This window comes from Electrona antarctica (genome assembly GCF_951216825.1).
Source record: "Electrona antarctica genome assembly, chromosome: 7".
Lineage (NCBI taxonomy): Eukaryota > Metazoa > Chordata > Actinopteri > Myctophiformes > Myctophidae > Electrona > Electrona antarctica.
In genome coordinates this window covers 23,926,330-23,947,957 of record NC_136812.1, presented here as the reverse complement: position 1 = coordinate 23,947,957, position 21,628 = coordinate 23,926,330, and the positions used below count along the sequence as shown (strand labels likewise).

Below are 21,628 nucleotides of genomic sequence, written 5' to 3'. Positions count from 1 at the left end.
CCATCCCAATGTAATAAGTTGTATTGTATTAACATACTCTACCATACAGATTGGGCAAAATTACTTTTTATTCATTCAAAAGGTTACGTAGTGAAGCTTTAAGTGATTGTTACATTATACACACTAAATTACATAGATGGAGGCTATCTTATCTTGCATTACAGTTTACTATTCAAATTCATATCCAAAATATGCACTAATGCTTAGATCAGGTCACGCATACTCTTAAAGAGACCCAATAATTCCCCTATGAGCAAGCACTTGGCAAACACTGTAAATATTGGTTGGGACATAACTTTCTTTTCTTATACAGTACATCTTTTTTGTTATTGTGCAGTGCAACATCTCATAGAACTGAGCTTCCTGCCATGCAGTAATTTGTGTTTTGTCACAGTCAAGTGGAAACCTTGTCTGTCCATTAAGCGCAACCTTTCAGGAAAAAAAAGCTGACTTTAACTACTTTCGACTTAACTACTTTCACTTTAAAATTAAAATCAGGCAGAAGAATTATACTTTTTTACTCCACACCGTCATAGGATGAAGTAGGTAGGACATTTACTTTTGAAAATGCAGTGGAACTGAGACAGTTTCCAACAACTATCCGAACAATTCAACCTCCCAATACATTTGTTATTGAAATACTTTCTGATCAGAAGGTTCGCAGTAATTCATCAGACTTCCCACACATGCCACCTGAGTCCCCATTTGAGACATCTCAGTAGACTCTGCTCTATCACTAAAGGCCTGACATCTTAATCCAGAGCGATTTACATTAAGCAAGAACAAAAAAGCATGGGAATACATCACATATATGAGCATTTATCATGAAACATGCGTAAGCTAAGAACGTAACAGTGGAATATCTATATAATGAAACTATACTATACTATGCTATACATATGTACAATGACGTGCTATGACTACATACAATGCAATTATAGTGCGGTCTACATAACATGCTATAAGTCTGTATCAAATGCTATCTAAGTCTATAAAAGTGCTATCTAAGGGGGTAGGGTAAGTGCTATGGGCCATGATGGAGTCTGAAAAGGTGGGTTTTCAGACTACGACGGAAGATTGGGAGTGATGCTGCAGTTCTGACTGCAACGGGAAGTGCATTCCACAGTTTGAGCCAGAAGGCCATAACATGCTTGAATGCATATTCAGACAGGGACAATTACCTGAACCAAAGTCTTATTGATCAGGCCATCAGTCTCCTTGAGGAAGTTCTCAATTTACCCCCATTCTTCTCAGATTAAATCTAGCTCTTGCCAGTGTTTATGCAGCATCAATTCAGTACAAGGCAAAAGCTGACCTGCTATACAAAATGCTAGAAAGTAACCTAGAGCCAAAAGCGTTACAGATGGTTTACAACAGGTATGCGAAACACTTACATTTTCATGTAAAAGACCACTACATGTCAATAGAGTATCACATAATGGCAGCAGAAATACCACTACCCTCCAGATTTCGTGGCAATAGTATAAAAATTCTGAGACAAATTTAAAGTAGGGGAAGGGACAAAAGGTCTCCAGAAATACAAGATTTCTTGGCTACACTTACAAGAGGAGCCTGAGACCCTATCCATGGGAACTAAGGGTGCGACCACCTTCCCCTCTTCCCCGGGCACCCCTCCGCATCCCTCGGACAGGAGCTTGAGGAACGTTGAGAATGAACCGCGCCTGCGCCCCGCCTCGTCAAAAATCTAGTTCCTTCCAAAATAATAGTACATCACCAAGGTTCCACATTTAAAAGTGGATTATGAACAAGATTCTGCCACTAACATGCAATGAATCAATATGGACAGCCTGTCAACAATTATAAATTGTCTATCAACAAATTAATATATCAATGCATGTCATTTACATGTTCAGATGTTTGCTTTAAAGTTATTTAGATGGAGATAGTCACCTGTGATATAATCATATTTGTAAATGAGTTGTCATAATTTTCATTTGAATTGGTCCCATTGATTTTGAGCCAATAAAACAACCCACAGATGTACAACTAACAGCGGGTTCTTTTATTTCTGTAATAAATGTATTATACAATGTAAAATTACAGTTACATACATGTCAAACATAGAACAAAATAATGTTTAGAGGTACTACCTCTTCAGCCTGGACAAAAATGCTCAACTTAGGCCTACTGCCTGCATTTATTCTGAACAACATTGGCTGTGTATATCGGTTGCTCCACTGTACAACTAAGGTTCAGTTATTGTACAAAACCAACTGAATGCAGAATAAAGCACATACAGATGCTTATAATTGCAAGACAGCTTCAGTTGGTATAAATTCAATATCTTAACAGTTCCAATTTGTTTCAATATCTGATGTAAAAAATATTCAGAAAGCTTAAGCTTCATACAAGCTTCATTATTGGGCAGCTTACAATTAAAAATGTAAATCCATGAAAAGGGGAAAAAACAAAAAAACAAAACATCACTCATTTCCTCTTCGACTCTTCTTGTGACTCTTTTTTGAACTCCTTTTGAAAAAAAGAAAATAATGGCATTGGTTAGCAGATCCAGTAGGCATCCTTACACATTCTAGAACCTTAAGAAACTGTTCTGGGCATGTCATAATAGTGAACATTCTGAAAAAAATAAAAAAATAGAACATTTAAAAATAAAAAGCAGATCTACACAAGCTCACAACATATTGCAACCTGTTGTGTGTACATAGGGTTTGTTCTAGATTTTGTGTAGGGGGAAAAAAGGAGGGCCAATTATAGACCCCTGGAGGGGAGGGACCCTGCTCAACAAAGTATATAAAGTTAATGAAGGGTAGTGTACATACCAACTTTGTCATATGCAATCATTCAAGTAAACTTAAAAGTAAAAATCACACTTGTGTGAAGTGAGGGGCGCTCTTATCATCATACATCACATTCCAATCAGCTGAGCACATTCCGTGCTCATACACACAAACACACAAAGCTGCGCATAAGTGGGGCTAGCGCCTCTCAAAAATGTCTGGATCCTTAACCTATTATTAGACTTGCACCTTCAGGCTGTACCAGTGTACCACTCACCTCTCTGGGGATTTGGAGTGACTGCGATGCCTGTGACTTCTGTGATGACCTGGTGAAATTAATGTTACTTTAGAATAGGTGGTGCATATATCTGTCAAATCAAGTTCCATGTAACTGATGTTTACTAAAATCATAAAAACTGTTATGTTTAACAGGAACAATCACATCTCCTTGATGTGATTGATATCAACAACTGGGTGTCGTTTTGAAATCAGATAGAGGAGTGTCATGTACTTCAGTCACAAAGTTAACACAACTTCAAGTCATTTGTGTATCGTTGAAGTCAGGTGGAAACCTTGTATGTCCAAAAGCATTACTTTTCAGGAAATGGAAGTAAAAAAAACCTGTGATCCAATGTAGTTATTTAGTCACAAGCTATTGTTAATACTTTTTTTTTAATCCGCTAAATAATTATAAAATCCACAGCAACTACTTTCACTGCAAAAAAAAGTATCGAGCATGTAGAATGTAGACCGCTATTCTACTTTTACTCAACACAGCGATATTGAATAAAATAAAATAGTTGAAATATGGAGATACCGGGTTTCTACCCAACCGCAAAGATATGTAAATTGGAGACAGGGGGGTCACCTGGGGATTTGGAGCGATGCCGCCTGTCTCTGGATCTGCTGCGGTGCCGCCGGGGGCTTTTGCTGCGGTGACGTTCCCTACGGGGGGACGGGCTGGAGACACACACACACACACACACACACACACACACACACACACACACACACACACACACACACACACACACACACACACACACACACACACACACACACACACACACACACACACACACACACACACACACACACACACACACACACACACACACACACACACACACACACACACACACACACACACACACACACACACACACACACACACACACACACACACACACACACACACACACAGTGAAGGTAGAAATGAGCAAAGTTAGGCAAACAAGCTGATATACTTTTCTAAAGAATGTGAATGCTTAACAAATTGTCATTTTTACACAATACCCAAACTTTAAATGTAACCATTGAAAAACAATGTATACTGTACCTTCGCCTCTTTGGTGATCTACTCCTCCTGGTGGGACATGAGACAAAACAGGTTTGATCATTTCCAGTTTTCCAATATACAGTATAAGACACACCAGGGGAAAACCTCAATATAGTACTGTCCATAGTAAAAAATAACTAATAATAAAAAAACAGACCTTCTGGGTGAGCGACTTCGTCTGTAGCGTGGCGAAGGGGAGCGCCTGGGCCTGTCATTGTCACGGTAATTGCGTCTGTGTGGCTCAGGAGTCTGGACTCTCTCTGGCTGCAGGCGGTGAGACGGATAACACAAGGCCATTAGCAAGGCCACTGAATCGCTCAATATTAAATGTCATTTAAAAAGTTGATTTGGTTCAGCTTTACAGTAACTCAGAAAGAAAGTGTGCTTCTTTTGGAGTTGGAATGACAGTAATGCTTTACCCAATGAATCTATAAATTAAATTACATTAATCTTCACAATAATACCTAGTAACAAATGCATCACAAACAATTATCAAATTATACAAATATAGTTAAGTTACCTTCTCCTCCTCCTCATCTTCCTCTTCACTGCTCTCCACCTCATCAAGGTCTTCCTCCAGTGCACTGATGCGTGTGTCTAACAGCTCAGCCTCCTCAAGGACCTGCCTTTTCTGTAGAGCACACACACACACAAAAACACACACATTAGCAACAGAAACTCAGGTCTGCAAATTACCTTTTCCAGGCATGCGGTGTGGGCCACTCGTGTAAACATTTAAGGGGATGTGTTGGTTATAAACTTTTTCATGTCAAGATTATTCCAGATTATTTGTTTTAGATAGCACTAGATCTTTAAGCTTAAATTCAATCAGCTATTTTCAAATATATTGTAATAGGTTTAAAGACGTGTAACTTATTTTGATGCTCTATCGAGCAATTTTTCTTTACATGTTTAGAATGTATTTTTCTTGGGTTTTTGCAATTATTCCTAAATTAAATTGTCCCAATTTAAATCTAATCCACACTTGGTAGGGACTACCAACTACCAAGTCATAATCATAATCAGGCATATATGAAATAATATAACAGATAGTGTGGAAGAGATGGGGAAACTCGTGACATAGAATACTGGATAGCTATGCTGCCGTTATTTTGTTCTCAATTGGGGATCCGACTGATCAATCTCAGAGTCATTCTGTCAGTAAAATCTGTTTTCTGCTTTGGCATTTTATCGCAAATCTAACACAGATTATCTGCGTTACAACTACAGTACTTGGTGTCAGTTTCATCCGACCCCGGCCTCCACATGTAAACAAGCGTGGGAGTAGTGTTCAGTGTGAGTGACAGTTGGAAGCGAGCACAATACGAAATGCGCTCAGACAGCAATGCATGGCCAGTGGCTGCCAGCTGATATTCTATACCAATAACGGATGATTTACAGAGAAATGGAAATATAACCAATAACATTTACACTGCAATCACTCTCACAAATGCAGGACAATTGTGCATCCGGCCAGAGGTTGCGCCTGACGGAGGACAGCCGAGTAAAAAAAACAGACTGTTCGTCATAAAACTGTCCGAATTGGCCACGCTAAGGAATATAGAGAATATAGATGACCTACCTGAAGCCTGGGCAGAATGATGTCACACATTCTCTCTGCATGAAGAAGATCATCTATGAACTCATCTACGTGCATCAGCTCAAACTCTGGAACAGAAAGTTAATTGATAATTCATCCTCCTTATTAATGTCATCACCTCTTCAACAATATAATGCCCACATATTGTCAGTGATAAGGCCTATTCATAGTCTGGATTTTCTGTGATGAGGTGACCACCGCTCCGGTGGTGAGCTGACCACCGGAGCTGAAATAACGTTGGTGCGGTGGTGAGTAAAAACAGAGAGAAGGGCTGGAGCGGTGGCGGTGGTTTGCTCTTCACCGCGGCTCGTGACGTCATGTTGTAGTTCGGTGGTCACCTAACCACCGGAAATCCAGACTATGTATGAGCCTTTAGGCAGGAACCTTGTATCAGCTTATTTCATATTTTATAAATAGCTGAACTACAACTTCACAACACATTATGTGTTGTGAGCTTGCAGATTAGCCATTTTAAAATGTGATAATATTTGGCCTATGATGACATGCCTAAAATAGTGGTGCCAGGTTGAAAGTGGTCAAGTCTGTCTCTGTGGGTTATACAAATAGTTAACCAATGAAATGTATCAACAAGAGCTTGTTAGTAATAGTAACTACATCCATTGGAACACATGTACTTTTCTCTATTTCTTGAAAAACTTAAGTATAGACATACTGTACACGGTAAGGTTTCTGGACAACACAAACTCTCATTATAGGACAGGCAAGGCATTGTGGGAAGGGATAAGCCATGTACAGTAAATGCTGTAAATCCTGGAGGCCACCATCATAAATGTTTTTCATTATGGCCAGTAAGTATTAAGTAACCTTAGAGTTCAATGTCAAATATATCAGTCAAGTCATAAGCACAAATGTGTGGAAGTCAAATTGTTGTGTTACAACTTGCAACTAACCTGGTTACTTGAGTTGGTAAAATTATACATATATGATCTATTTTGAAGTCTCACCTCCATTTCGGTTCTGACTTTTGATTTTTCTGTAGTCGTTGTATAGAGGTTCCAGGTACTTGTAACAGTCCACTGAGGTGCCAGTTAATCTCATGTACATAGCTCCAAGCAAGCGAACATATCTAAGAAAATAGAGCAAATATGTGATCAGACGCAGAACAACAGTGAAATACATAATAATAATCATACAAGGTGACTGTATGACAACAACAAAACCTACTTGAAATCCTCATTTTTGATGAACTCCACAATGATGTCTTTCTCCGGTTGAATCTGTAGCATCTTCAGTGTGAGACAAAGGAAGGGCGTGGGTTTGATGTTTCCTCCATAAACTCCACCAACAAACTTAAGTTCCATGGCTTTGTCAACGACTAGCTCAGCTGTTGGCAAAGCAGAAGAGAGGTTAGTTTGTTCTACGTTTCTCACATGCCCCGTCTTGTAATCATTACGTTGGAGTTTCACGTGTCATACATGTCAAAGCTGCTAAAAGACAAGGTGCAGAAGATGTATTTGAAAACCAACCAATCCTGATGCCAGGATTGCTAATATTTTATTTCCTAATTGCTTCCCCCCAGTTTAACCCATTCATTTAATTTAGACATCACCCCTTTTCTACTTTGTAAATAGTGTTTTATTTTGTTGCTGATGTATTTGTGTTATTTTTTATGCTGTTATACATAGGAGCACAATGGAAACAATTAAGTCCCCAGGACTTGTTTTGCGTTATCCCTTATCCTTTTAAGCTCAAAAGCCTGACTGTATGACATGCTATTTACATTTCTGACTAATAAAGTATTCAATCAAACCATCAGCAGATCGTCTTGCTAACTACGGTGTATTAATATGCAACATTAACACCTTGGGATTTACAGTACACATTGTACTGTAAGCTTGGTCCCAGCCGCATTTTGTCTTTTTAAATTACCATATGCTACTGGAAATTGTAGTTAAACTAGTTCCACTATTTGTAACAAAGCTACTCCCCAACAATACTCTTAAGAAAGTGATCTTCCCCAAGTTTTGTGTAAAAGTAAGAAACACTATTACTTACACTTAGTAAACACAGCATACTGTTTGGAACTAGTTGAACGTGTAGTACAATAGTTACCGGTAATTCAAAGTAAACATTGAATTTCAGTCTGAAATCAACTTCTGACTTTAGACTCACGGCTGAGTCACACGGAGACATTTCAACCAAATTACCGACTCGAGTCAAGTCAAGTCAAAGGTAAAAATCACAGTCTGTGATACACATGTGAATTCTTTCAGGTTGTCGTGAATGAACAGTGTGCTAATGCTAGCTAACTAACGCTAGCTCGTTCGGCAATGTAAAATGCTTACCCGTGAGACCAAAGCACTCTTCTTTCCAGTATTTAGACTCATATATTCGAGTCCTGATGATTTTCTCCACCAGGTACTGTGGGTTTGTTCCGTGTATACTGTTGGCATCTTTAACCGTTCTGTTCGCCATTACTGTGAATGGAATGAAAGAGAGGGAAGGGAACGATACAACAGTTGCAGGAGGAGGAAGGAGAAAATACTGAAATACTTCCGTTCCGTGTCAACTCATTCATTCACTTCCTGTGTCACCGTCGGCCTCGGTCCCAGAATAATCTAGTAAGAGTGGCGACACGCAAAGCGGGGCGCTATGGACTATAGTTCCAAACATTGGAACTATCCCATTGAGATAGAATGAGCACTTCCGCATTTTATTGTTACAATGGGAGTCAACCTGGAGTCAATGCTAGTGTCGCCACTCTATTAGTCGGCTCGGTCCCAGCTGCGAAGAGAATGACTGATGATGATTGGCTTATAACTTGGTCAACCGGAAAATACGTCATTTTCGCGCGAATCGCTGCTTGCTTGCTGCTGGTGTTTGTGTAATAATCGTAAATCGATTCTTCTTTTCTAAAGTTGAGAGAAAAGCCTGGCGTTGCTGTGGACTGTGGACAATCGTCTTGTCATTTTCTTGTATCTGATATAGTTTTATCTTTGAGGAGTTTGAGCTCGCTCGGCACTTTGTCAACCATGGTCCGATACTTTACAAGATTGAGGGTGCGACGAATCTACAAGTGGGGTGGCAGGCCGACTAACCAGAATAGGAAATTGCAGACCTTTGAATATGAGTAAGTCGTAACTTCTACCCAAACATAGTCTACTACTAATGGTATATTTTCTGAAACGTAGATGTGTGCATTTTTATTTTCTTAAACTCCATTTGAAATCCATACTCTAAACATTTGCTTTTGATGTGATTCAATTATTATTTATGTCTGCCATATTGTAGGTCCTTGTATATCAGTGTAGAGGGACTTCCACGGTGCACACGAGTAACGACTGGCCAACATATTCTCATTGAAGGGGATGATGAAGACAGTCCTTATGTGGCGAAGCTCATCAAACTATTTGGTGATGGTGAGGACATTTCCAGTTCCATTATTACATTACATTATGGAGGTGCTTTTGGATGTGTTTTACATAACATTTTGCCTTCACAAGCTGGTTTCCTTCACAAGCTAACAAAGAGGCTGGCTGCCTCTAGCCACTTTCGAGACCCTTGTTTACTTTTTCTGCCTTCATGCCACAGATATGTGAATTCTGAGGTTCTTGTTACAGAAGATAACTATGTTTTCAGCCAGTGGAACAGAGAAAAAAGACATACTGTAAGATAACTTCTGTTTTCAGCCAGTGGAACACAGAAAAAAGACACAAGATAACTTCTGTTTTCAGCCAGTGGAACACAGGAAAAGACACAAGATCTCTTCTATGTTTTCAGACAGTGGAACCCAGAAAAAGGCACTGGTTGACTGGTTCATGCGTGTGTCAGAGGTTCCAAAAGGGAAGGTGAAATTGCTGGGCAGAGAGCCACACCCACAGGAAGTCTTTTACTACCAAGGACACACATGTGACAATGAGATTGATGCGGAGTCCATCATTAGCACTGTGCAGGTAAATCAGAACATGGATGTCAATGAAGTTCCAGTTTACTGTCTTTCAACACTAAACGTAAAAGTGTTAATCTGACCAGCAAGTGACAATTGGGTCACATGTGTGCACTCAGCAGTTACAGCTTACTCTACACAGTTTGAGGAAAGCACAGCACAGTACAATACAAGGTCTGTTAAGAGGATTGAAATACCCAGAAAAGCACACCCAACGTTTACATTGGGGTCCTTTATTTTTAATTCATCAAAACATTACATTACATTACAACATTAATACAATACAACATACAAATATACAGTACTAAGCTAAAGGGAAAAATATCATATAGAAATCAAAAGAAAAAAAAAGTACAGTAAGGGTGTGGGGGTACGTTGACTTTTTTTTTACTTTTGAATTGTAGCCACCCGTAAGTGCTCTTTGAGAGTGGTTTTGAATAGGGATGGGAATTATCGATGAATGCATTAATTGATAGCTGATAAGTTTTGATAAGCTTATCGATTGATTAACCGGTTAGTTGATAAGCAGCGTTTAAAAAAACAATTGGAGAATCTTTATTTCCCTCAATGTCTAAAAATATACTTTGCTGATGTACAGAAAGAATACAAAAGGCATATTATATTCCTTAATCAAATAGTTATTTGACCATTTGCGATACAGGGCCAGGCAGTGGCATCTTTGTATAAGAAATAGTCTTGTCTGTCACATCACATGCAAAGGCAGAGACGTTTCGATTAATTTGATTAGTTATTAACTGTTACATTTAAATGACTAATTTCTTAATGGTGATTAATCGATTAACGATTAACTATTAAATGTTTGATGACATTAATTTTCATTTTTTATTTTTCGGTTTTCTTTTAGGTTTTATGACCTCAATTACACCCAAACGACCTGAACTTTGAACATTCAGTGGATTTTCTGTGTCTGTGAAGCCTTTTGAGGTGCAATGAAAACAGGCAAAACAGTGAAACGGTCGCAAATCCCATTGTCATATATGGGATTTGCTGATTTACTTCACACCTGAGCCAGAAAACCACAGAAAATCTACTGAATGTTAAAAGTTCAGGTTTTTTTGGGTGCAATTGAGCTCACAAAACCTAAAAAAAATAAGAAATTACTTTTTTTTTAATGTCCCAATCCCTTTAACATTCCTATTTTTGAAGGAGTACTTTTAGGTTGGACTGTCATTGTAATTAATATAATTTACCACATTAAATGTCTGACATTTTACCCACAGGTCAAGCACCTCCCTGAGGCAGCTCCGTTCCCAGAATGTGACAGCAAGGACACATTGTACGTGAAGCGCTCCTGGGACAGTAAGACCTTCAGGGAGTTGGACCCGGCGCTGTTAGAGGGCTCCGCTGAGGTCTCCCCTCCTGCTTCTCGCCTTCCCCGACCGAGCCTCCCTCCTTCACCTCCATGTTCGCCACCTGCTGCTGCCCCTGCATCCAGAGGCTCCTCTCGGCGTGCTCTTCCCACCCCCGATCCCACAGTCATGCGCCAGGCGGGGGCTGTGGCTCACACCCGGGGCACCATGAGCGCTGGCAAGTTGGGATGCTCGAATGCAGAGACCATCTACTCGGCCTCCAAGCTGTCTACCTCCAAGATTCTGAGTGCAAAGAGGCAGGCCAAGATGGCCAGGACACCGGGCATCCGCAAGAAGCTGGAGCTCGGCAGTGAGTTTCTCCGAAGGAAATCACTGTTACTTTCGAGCAAACTTTTCTACTACAAGTATAAATCAGGCATTACGTTTTCATTAATATCGCTGAATACAATTATCTGCTTGTTATTCTCTGGTCCTCTAGGTCCAACAAAAGAGATACTGGCACAGGAGGATGTCCTCTGCCAGCTGTTGGATGAGGAGATTGAGTCTGAGCAGGATTCTGAGGAGACGCTAGCTCAAAGGCTGTCCCCCTACTCCCCACCACAGTCCTACGGCCTGAAACCCAGGAAGGCAGGCAGCAGGCCTACTGGGTCTCCAGACAGCATCCAGCTGAAACCTGCAGCTGTCAGTCTGAGTAGACTGTCCTTCGCTGACATGGATAATCTGTCCTCTTCTGCTGAACATGACTCCACCAAGTAAGGACGTCATACACACACTTTGTCCAAATAGTGATGCTCTGCTCATGCTTCATATAATATGATCCTTAATTCCAACATTTTGCTGCTTCTATTTCCACCTATATGAGTGACATATAAAACCGTTTCAGCCTTCAACCATACCTGTTCAAAAGTTGATTTACATGACTGAAGTGAATAGTTTGAATTAATCAAGTAACCCACTTTATGTATGAATGCTTTATTTGTGGATCCAAGTTGTTCTTCTGATTTTAAGTAAGTTTACATGGGAAGTCCAGGACAAGATGATTTGGTGACCATTAGGGAGATTAGGGAGTAATGTTTAGTGAAATGAGATTACTCTCTTCTACAGTCTCATAGGTCAGCCATCCTGTGCATTGGTTATCGATGACTTCACACTGACTCAACCTGCGTTGTCCTTCTAGTTGGACTAATTGATTCCCTAAGTCTGTCCTACCCCTTCTAGGGAGCTATTTGTGAGTTGTTCCCTGGAGGAGGATGTTTTTGAAACGGAGTTACCAACGGGCTTGGCAAAGACCCCTAGGAAGAGACTAGCAACCCCCAGGAGAAGTTATACCACAAGGGGGCAGAAGTGAGTGGGCCACCCTGTTTGATGTTCAGACTAGAGCACAGGGTGAATGCCCAAACTGGGATTTTATTTGACCAGACGTGCAAGCCAGCACAGTACATTTGTATTGACTAATATACGCTTTCCTTCTAGAAAGATGGCAACATCTCACAAATGTGCAGATTTTTGCCATATGCAATGTGTGTGTAGCCCAATACTTTACCAGCCTAGTAGGTAAATGGAGTGGAGACATGATTGTTAGTATAATGGAGGGTAGACTGCTTTAGTGCTGTGCTGGCTCACATATCCTCAAGCTTTGAAACTGGTGTTGAACACATGGTGGGGTGTTGTGAAAAGGAGAGCACACATCTTAACTCATTCAGTGCCAGCTCATGAATTACTACCCACTGCCAGCTTTCTTTTTGTATTTCCTTACTTTTTAAGTAGTCACAGAAGAATATGTATCTCCACTACGATTGCATTTGCACTAGTCTCGCGTAGCCAGACAACTATTCCTCAATTTCCAAATGCTATATAGTCTGGAACTACACGTAAGGAACTTACACGAGAACTTACACGAGTAAGGAAGCTGCTATTTCCCTCCACGAAAATATATTTTAAATATTTTTACATTTTATTTATTTATTTTTCTGCTATGCAACAAGCTATATATGCTTGGATGATGTTATTAGGATCATTTTGCACGACTAAAGAAGAAACTGAAGTGGGGAGAAGGCTCCACTTCGGCTTTATATTTTACTCATGATGCTCTTCTGTTGCTCCAGACTGTATAACAGAAGCATTTGGAAATTGCAAGAGGCAACAGTCTGGCAATGCGAGACTACATTCGCACCCCTGCATTCACAGGGGAAAAAAGGTTCAATGCACTGTCCAAATCCTAGAAGTGAAATGTGACTTACTGTATGTCTGCATTCTTAGAGCTACTACTCCCTCCCGGAGGCTAGATTCATCTAGATCCACCAGGGAACCTGCACTGGGGATGCTGTAAGTACCTGTGTAATGCCTCAATGACATTGAGGATTAATGTGTGGTATTAGTAGATACTAGATAATAGACTCAAAACAAAAGCTAACTGTTCTCCTGACATGCGTATCCCCTACATAGCGCAAGTACAAACACTCTTATAATACTTCACAATATTAGTACCATTTAGCTCCCCATGCCTTGTATAGAGTTCAGAGCCATGTATGCTTGGAAGATGCATGTCTTCTTTTATGATCTGTTAAGATGACAATCAAAATCATTCTTCTGAGCAAGAGTCCTACATTATGATGCACTACTTTTAGATTAGGTCCTTGACAGTTGACATGCTTCCATAGCTGTGCTATTTGTGTTCTTTGCTGCAGCGTGGAGGTGGACAATGAGAACTCTCCCATGCTGCCAACAGTTATGACACCACGGAGCTCCAAGAGGAAATCAGCCCAGCTGGTGTCTTTACGTATCAAAAAGCAGATGTAAGTGTCCACTGAGAGAGAAGCTACCAGAAATGGCAGATCTATACGCTCACAAATATCATTCTGGTAGATCTGAGATTATGCCACTCATCGCATGAAGACACCGTCGTACGACTCGTCAGTCGAAACTGACTAGAAGTGGATATTTGACATTTGCTTTATTAGATGTCACAACTGTCACTGTTTCCAGAGTGTTGTTGCCATAGTAACAAACTTGGCAAGCAGTCTCAAGTGAAGAGAGGTTAACAGAGTGAACGATTGTTCAGCTTTTGATGTGGCACCAGAAATACACCAAATTTGAATCTAAACACGTGTATACACAGGTAAATCGGGCTCATGATGAATGTAATCCACTTAGTTTTTGTTGTATAGTATAAATGAAAAAGTTATCAATAGAATAATTGCTAATAAGGTAACCGATAGTTGCAGCATATACAACCTATACGAGAACGTCAAATGAGAACCCATGATGTTTGAGCTATGAACTAACTGAGCTATGCATTGTGGTTTGCTGTAGGAGAATGTTGGACAACCTGCAGAGCAGTGACTCAGACGGAGAGGATGGAGACGACTTTCTCCCGTCTATGAAGGAGCTTAAGGGCAGCAGTGAGGATGAAGAGGAGGAGGAGGAGGAGGAGGAGGATAGTGAGGAGGAGGTGGTGGTGAAGAGGAGTACACGAGCGGCGGCAAGATCCCGCACACCTCGCTCCACACAGAAAGCTCACTCCTCCACCAGGACCCCTCGCAAAACTCCCACCAAGAAGGTATGGTCGTCTTGCCTGATGCCAGTCTAATGCTCCCACTCGCAAGAGCTGGTTTCCAGGATACTCGATAATAATAACACTTGTATACTGTAACACTTTTCAAAACGATGCTACAAAACGGTTACTATAGCTTATTTCCATAATTCTTTTAACATGATTTGGTGCTTTTCCCCCTCAATTTCATAAAAACTGATCAGAAGTGATCAGTGTTTCTTTTTCCTTATCAGTCAAGCTGCAGCCCTTTATTATTGTAGATTCTGTCTCACTGCGTTGCAAGATTGTTTTTGTGTGAAGAGTGTTTTTAGGGAAGCCTCCATGACTGTTTGCCTTTAATGGACAGGTCACGCCCAGTACCCCACGGACACCTCGTCATGCCACACCCAGTATCCCCAGCCGCACGCTGCCAGCCAGACAGCCCGCTAATGTTCTGGAGGAGGCCAGAACCAGGTGAGATGGAACATCCGTACATCATAGCTCATGTGCATTCCGTAGGTCAGTGGTTCTCTAACATTTACATTTTAACAGACTCCCAGTTTGGTATGTATTATGCCACAGACCTCCATAACTCAATAGTGTGTACAAATGGAACCACAACCCTTATGGGCCTTAAGGGTCCATTTGGTTTTTAACTTATCAATAATTTTGAGAACCACTGTTGTAGGTTGATGGTTGTATCTATTCTGCAGACCCACCTTACTGCTAGTTTTCTATTGAAGCAAAGTTGTCCGGGAGAAAAGTAATGATGAACCATTTTCAGGTGTAGTTTTCATTGAACATGTAAAGATGGCTGCACATGGGCATATTAACGTGTGTGTGTGTGTGTGTGTGTGTGTGTGTGTGTGTGTGTGTGTGTGTGTGCATGCACACTCTGTCTAATACCAGGCTGCACGTGTCCGCTGTACCCGAATCTCTGCCATGCCGAGAGCAGGAGTTTCAGGACATCTATAACTTTGTGGAGAGCAAAATCATGGATGGCACTGGAGGGTAAGTAGAAAGACCTCAGTCACTAATTCATGCTCCTGGAAATCCATGTGTTTACCACATGAACCCCAAGCGTTCCTATTCCAAGCTGAACATTCGCCAAAAATAGCAGAACTACAATCGGTGCTGAATTGTGATGTGCGTGAGCATGTAGATCTGCTAATCACCTCTGATCATTCTTTTGAAGTCTAAGCTTCTTTTAGCCCTAAAAACGAGCCAAATTCGAAGCTTTCACAACGGGGGTGTGGGGGTAATTCGTGCCAAGCTTTGAATATACGTTTTTTGGGAGTATGTCTTAATGTAAATGGTGGCAATTCACAAATCTCCAGTCATATGTCGCTACAATTAGTCCCAGCTGGCAGGTACAATGTGGATGTTCATGTAATAAAATGTTTCTTGATAACTTGCACATTTTTTGATGCATATACCAACGGTTTAAAAAAAATTCAGCTTTAATATAATTTATTGTTGAATTTCAAAAGAAGACTTGATTGATTTTTCACTGACGGTACAGGTACTGCCAACCTTTTTAATTTGAAACAAACACTTCTTCTCAGTCTACTGACATGTCACTGTTTTTTGTATTTCAGCTGCATGTACATCTCTGGTGTCCCCGGCACGGGAAAGACTGCTACTGTCCATGAGGTGATGCGCTGCCTGCAGCATGCCACCGACATGGACGAGGTTGCTCCGTTTCACTTCATTGAGATCAACGGCATGAAAATGACAGACCCCCATCAGGCCTATGTGCAGATATTACAGGTGAGGATTGAGCCGGCTGACAGTAAAGGTGACTCCAGACCGAGGATACTTGTCCAGACCAGTCAAAGACTACTTAAAATTATCATATTGCAACAGACTAGCATTTTTTATCTGCACAAAGACAGTCTGCCGACAAAATATTATTTTCCACCATGCAAATTGCAGAAAGCGTGTTGCCAGGTCTGCTTATTATAAGCGACTTTGGGCTAGTTGTCCTGTAACATGCTTAATATTCATAGTTGCCCGTTGCTTTATAGTTTGGGCTTATTTCCGAAGTGTAGTTGCTTATTTGGGCTTGCTTTCATGATTCATTTAAAAATAGCTGATGTAATAGGGCTCAAGTAATGAAACTGGTTGCTTCTTTTGGATTTGTTTTCATATACCTGGTCGCTCGTTTCACTCACAGAATCTGGCAACACAGCGCTTCACACCAAAACAAACAAAGATAGCATTATTTTCGCTAGTCTTGCTTTGGAGTTGATTTGCAGACTGGAGTTGATTGATTGGTATTACATATATATATTAATTGAGAGTTGATATTGAGAATATGGTATCTAGTTCACACACTACACCAGTAGTCAGCCCTGAAACATGACGAGCAGACTAGAAGTCCACTCTACAGTGGAGTAAAGTAATTTACCCCCCCTCATCACTACAACATGGATAGGGTCGCTCCCGACATCGGCAACCGACCGGACATGTTTGGTTCTTCATCAACGGGTTCCGACGCATCGATAAGGCGCTAGGGACGGCAAGCGACGGGAGCTTCTCGTCGGGGAGTCTCGAGACTGGAGACAGCCGTTCGTCAGGGCAGTGTGGACCTGGCTTAACCCATTTTGGACTGAGGCCGATTTTAAAAAGCCCTCTAAATCCTGACCTAAGCTTTGTGAAAAACTTCAAATATTTATATAGCAGCATAAATGCATGGAAGCCCGATTGGAAATCCTCAAAAATACTGTTAAAATTCATAAAAGATATCAGCTGGAATCAAGACTTTTTCTCCGGATTCCTGTGGGGACTAACTAATGACTGGAATGTGTCTGGTTTGATTCAGGACGACAGGAGGCGTAATATCAAAATATACATTTCCTGACTAAGTAATCTCAGTTAACCTTAACAATTTAATGTGCGTCCTTACGTTGGACAACCACATGTCCCCCTACTGGCCGAGGATCGAATTGAGGCACAGCACTCCCTCCTGTACCTCAACACGCTTCTTCATTTTCATCTTTCCTGTGCTCTGCCTAAATACCTTTTTTGAATAATAATGAAAACTAAACCCGTGTGCTCCATGATCATCATGATGATCAGAAACTGACAGGTCAAAAGGCCACAGCCGACCATGCTGCAGCACTGCTGGAGAAGAGGTTCAGTAACCCTGCTCCCAAGAAGGAGACGACTGTGCTGCTGGTGGATGAGGTGAGGAACCTGCTCATCCACTGTCTTTTTCTTTACCCAGAGACCAGAGCTAGAGTGGCTTTTTTCATCTGTTGGCATACCATTTATATATATATTTTTCTTATTGTGTATATTCATTATTGGAGTCAGTGCCCTGGCATCTAATTTCACCATTATATCATATTCACATTCACCTCACCTGGTCTGTCGATTCCATTTTCACTATGCTGGCTACCAACTACAAAAGCATGACAGACACATTATATGCTCTGCCATCTTAGTAGTTTGAACAGTATGGCTTTAACTAAATAGTCGCAAAGTTAAACAAGTTACCGATTTCACTGTTTGTGTGTAAAAGCATTGTAACTCCCAATTATGATATTACCTTTTACATGATGTTACCACCTCAAGTAAGTTTCAGGGCCCAATAGCCTGAGAACGAATGCAAAATATGTTAGAAATGTGTCATGGGTCCGGCTGTCATTAGACCGACAACCTACCTTCTTAGTAGTATTTTGGTATGTTTGTTATAGTAGAACCGCAACAGATTGATGTTGTTGTTTGGGTCTCTACAGCTGGACCTGTTGTGGACCAGGAAGCAGAACGTGATGTACAACCTGTTTGATTGGCCGACACGGCGCCACGCCCGGCTGGTGGTTCTGACCATCGCCAACACCATGGACCTACCAGAGAGGATCATGATCAACAGGGTGGCCAGCAGACTGGTGAGAGAGCCTTACGCCTTATACTATTATTTACACTATTATATATTTAAACTCTTATTTGACATTGGTGTTTTTTGCTTTACTTGGTATAATGGTAAATAATGCATTTATATAACACCTTTTATCCAAAGCTCTGTACAATGCACGTTACATTCGCCCATTCATACACACTTCCCACACCAACAGTAGGGGAAACCTGCTCATCGGGAGCAGGTAGGGGGTTCAGTAGCCTCGGAAACCCAGACGTTTTTATTTCCAGGGAGAAAAAAAATGTCTGTGTCCAAGTCCACTTCAATTGGGCATACAGTAGCGCAAATGTCGCTCACTCTCTGCTGATTTCTGATCATCTGCACCTTTGTTAAATTGACGTACACACACACACACACACACACACACACACACACACACTCTCTCTCTCTGTCATTTCTGTGAGCAGTATGGCTGGGCGACCAAGTGTGCTTCAAGTTCAACCCTTACCTGTCTTGACACAACAGGCCATATCCTCCAGTGATTCCGTTTTTAAGGAGGGTGTTATAACTGTCCGTAAAGACCTGTTCTCTATCCCTGGACATGGAAACATATTCAGTAGTCTCCTCCCACAAGTCATCTGTGTGAACCAAGACAAAAGGAAACAAATTTTGCTAATGAAAGTTTTGTTTGCTTGTGTGTTTGTTTACACCCAGGGTCTGACCAGGATGTCGTTCCAGCCTTACAGCTTTAAGCAGCTGCAACAGATCATCATGTCCAGACTGAATAAGGTGAAGGCCTTCGAAGAAGATGCTCTCCAGCTGGTGTCCAGAAAGGTAGCTATGATCCATCTCAATTCTCAACATGGTCAACATGTTGCTTTTGTTAGTGCAGTATTTGGTACTGGTTTGGGAAATTGACTAAATATATCTACTTTCCAATCCTGTAGGTGGCAGCCTTGTCCGGAGATGCTCGGCGATGTCTGGACATCTGTCGTCGGGCAACTGAGATCTGCGAACACTCAGCCTCTAACCCCTCCGCCACGGGATTGGTGGGAATGAGCCACGTGATGCAGGCGCTGGACGAAATGTTCTCCTCTGCATATATCAGTGCCATCAGGTGGGATTCTGCTGCTGAAATCATTAAGTGGTGAATTCGGCTGTTGTTCAATGCTTACATTAGGATATTTAAGACCTGGAACTAGACTGCTTTAGTTATCGATGAGAGTAAGCCCTTTATATCTGACACGATAGCATGTTGTGTACATCTGTATGTATGTGTTCAGGTGTGCATCGGTTCAGGAGCAGCTCTTCCTGAGAGCGGTCATTGCCGAATTTCGGCGGCTGGGTTTGGAGGAGGCCACCTTCCAACAGGTAAATCATACTTACAATCTCAAGGAAAAAAAGAAAAAAAACCTTTTAATTTCCATGAATTCACTCGCATTTCCACTTAATCTCTCCCCGCAGGTGTTTGTTCAGCACCAGGCCCTGTGTCGTGTGGAGGGCCTGGAGCCCCTCAGTGTCTCAGAGGGCCTGGCAGTGTGCCTGCGTCTGGGAGCGTGCCGCTTGCTGCTCCTGGAGGCCAGCCGCCTGGGAGTGCTACAACGCGTCCGTCTCAATGTCAGTCAGGATGACGTGCTCTATGCTCTCAAGAGTGACTGAAGAAGACTGCCTCCTTTAAGAAGATCACATATTAACCTTGGCACTACGTTGTCATTTTATATTTGTGGTTTTCCTTTTCTTTTTTATCCCAGTAAGAAAAAGTATTAATTTTCTGAATGGGGAAGGCAGCTTTAATGGATCATGTTGGTAGAGATGGGACGATATGAAACTTAGGTGTCACGATTGTGGAAAAATAATTGCGATTAACAATTTTATAGCGATAATCAAAACATACTTAACTTTGTTACCCCCCCAGTATCTCCATTCTGGGGGGAATGTATAGAGGGTTTAAGTGCCAGTGAAGTTGCAGGTCAAAGGCCAATTATTTCTTTTACGATACGCATTTTAGGATAAATTTATCGCATCTCTCCGATGCAATTATTGAGTGATTTTTATCACGATAAACTATAATAATTATCGTCCCATCCTTACATGTTGGATACCGCTGCATCACTGTTTCACAAGAAGCCTCTTCAGATTCACATGACCCGTAACACACCAATACAAACTGCTTTTTTTTTTTTTTATGTATAATGATACTCTGTTATCATTATACAAAAAACTTATCCGAATTTGCCTAATTATATTTGTTTTAGAAGTTGTCTTTTTTTATTAAATATCTGTGTAAGTCTAATGTTGATTGTTTGGCTCATTTAAAATGTGATATTTTGCTCTACTTTGGAATAAACATTTTATATAATATGTTTCCCTCTTATTCACAAAATGGTATGGGGGGGGGGGGGGAATCTAACATTCAAAGCAAGAAAGATATTTCTACATGATGTACCCAGTGGAACAGTGGGAAGTGATGGCCAAAAAGTTGGAATTGGTGCACGGGTGTCAGTGGCTCAGGAGGTATAGTGGACCACCTAGAATCTGAAGGTTCCACGTTCGATTTACTTTATTTTCGTCGACCTCACTGCTCTGTGCTGTGGTTCTTGTATTCTTTATTTTGTTTTACTAAGAATAAGGTTAGAAATAAGTTTAGGGTTAGGAAGTTTTACTGGGGTTATGTTTACGTATAGGGTTAGGTTTAGGCATAGTTTTACTGAGGTTAAGATTAGGAATAAGGTTAGGTTTAACCATTTAAGCATAATTTACTTGGGTTACTTTAGGAATACCAGGCTGCGCACTTCCGCCGGCTGTACGCCCAGGGCGAGTTGGTAAAGGGGCACCTCGTTTGGTATTCGAGTGTGCCAGCAGGTGTTGGGTGAAATCAGCATCAGCCCTCCCAATCAATGTGATCTATTACATCGCATATATATCAATGGGTAAGGACTAGTATATAAAACTCAAATTCCATAATGGAGTAACCTGATGAGGTCAATATGATGTCATAGACTGACCTAGATTTATTTGGCATACCTGACAACTCCATATATGGGCAATGGAAGTTGAGACGTTATACTATAGTCTCCATGAAAACAGTGCAACATACTGTAGTTATTTTATTGAAAACCTTATTACTATTGACTGAAACGTAATCTATTTCAACAGTTTCTTTATTGCAAATATTAGAACTTATTGTAGAACTTATTTTACTCCCCGGCGTAGCCTCCACCTAGGGGAAGGAAACCTAGGTGCAACATAATAGTTTGCTCTTATTCCCCTCATTTCCCTTGACTCGGTCACTCCAACA

The 21,628-nt window shown here is 41.1% G+C and overlaps 2 protein-coding genes across 3 annotated transcripts; one reads left to right on the top strand and one right to left on the bottom strand.

The window, feature by feature from the left end:
• Nucleotides 1–2,002: 2,002 nt before the first annotated feature.
• On the bottom strand, nt 2,003–8,227 carry prpf38a (pre-mRNA processing factor 38A). The gene is made up of 10 exons (XM_079505751.1): nt 8,005–8,227; nt 6,884–7,043; nt 6,664–6,785; nt 5,681–5,766; nt 4,619–4,729; nt 4,256–4,362; nt 4,099–4,125; nt 3,628–3,719; nt 3,037–3,085; nt 2,003–2,490 (listed from the first exon to the last, which is right to left on the bottom strand). Exons 1-10 carry the CDS (start codon nt 8,132–8,134, stop codon nt 2,445–2,447), a joined length of 930 nt encoding a protein of 309 aa, XP_079361877.1. The 5' UTR covers nt 8,135–8,227; the 3' UTR covers nt 2,003–2,444.
• Nucleotides 8,228–8,510: 283 nt separating this feature from the next.
• On the top strand, nt 8,511–20,691 carry orc1 (origin recognition complex, subunit 1). Of its 2 annotated transcripts, none has more exons than XM_079505179.1 (18): nt 8,511–8,789; nt 8,951–9,078; nt 9,440–9,612; nt 10,847–11,285; nt 11,415–11,688; nt 12,155–12,280; nt 13,196–13,261; nt 13,624–13,731; nt 14,249–14,492; nt 14,836–14,942; nt 15,378–15,479; nt 16,067–16,238; nt 17,550–17,657; nt 18,212–18,361; nt 19,045–19,164; nt 19,278–19,447; nt 19,614–19,701; nt 19,795–20,691. In XM_079505179.1, the coding sequence occupies exons 1-18, from the start codon at nt 8,692–8,694 to the stop codon at nt 19,987–19,989; spliced, it is 2,868 nt and encodes a 955-aa protein (XP_079361305.1). In that variant the 5' UTR covers nt 8,511–8,691; the 3' UTR covers nt 19,990–20,691. The 2 variants fall into 2 exon arrangements, with proteins under 2 accessions (XP_079361305.1, XP_079361304.1); XM_079505178.1 differs by having other exon boundaries at nt 14,249–14,495.
• Nucleotides 20,692–21,628: the final 937 nt, after the last annotated feature.

Bases quoted from the DNA above. Each gene is read 5' to 3' on its own strand.
- prpf38a (XM_079505751.1), bottom strand. From the start codon at position 8,134: ATGGCGAACAGAACGGTTAAAGATGCCAACAGTATACACGGAACAAAC. The intron at 6,786-6,883 runs GTAGGTTTTGTT...CTATTTTCTTAG, and splicing joins ATCAAAAATGAGGATTTCAA to ATATGTTCGCTTGCTTGGAG. The intron at 4,730-5,680 runs GTAGGTCATCTA...TGTGCTCTACAG, and splicing joins TCATTCTGCCCAGGCTTCAG to AAAAGGCAGGTCCTTGAGGA.
- orc1 (XM_079505178.1), top strand. From the start codon at position 8,692: ATGGTCCGATACTTTACAAGATTGAGGGTGCGACGAATCTACAAGTGG. The intron at 13,262-13,623 runs GTAAGTACCTGT...TCTTTGCTGCAG, and splicing joins GAACCTGCACTGGGGATGCT to CGTGGAGGTGGACAATGAGA. The intron at 19,165-19,277 runs GTAGCTATGATC...CCAATCCTGTAG, and splicing joins TCCAGCTGGTGTCCAGAAAG to GTGGCAGCCTTGTCCGGAGA.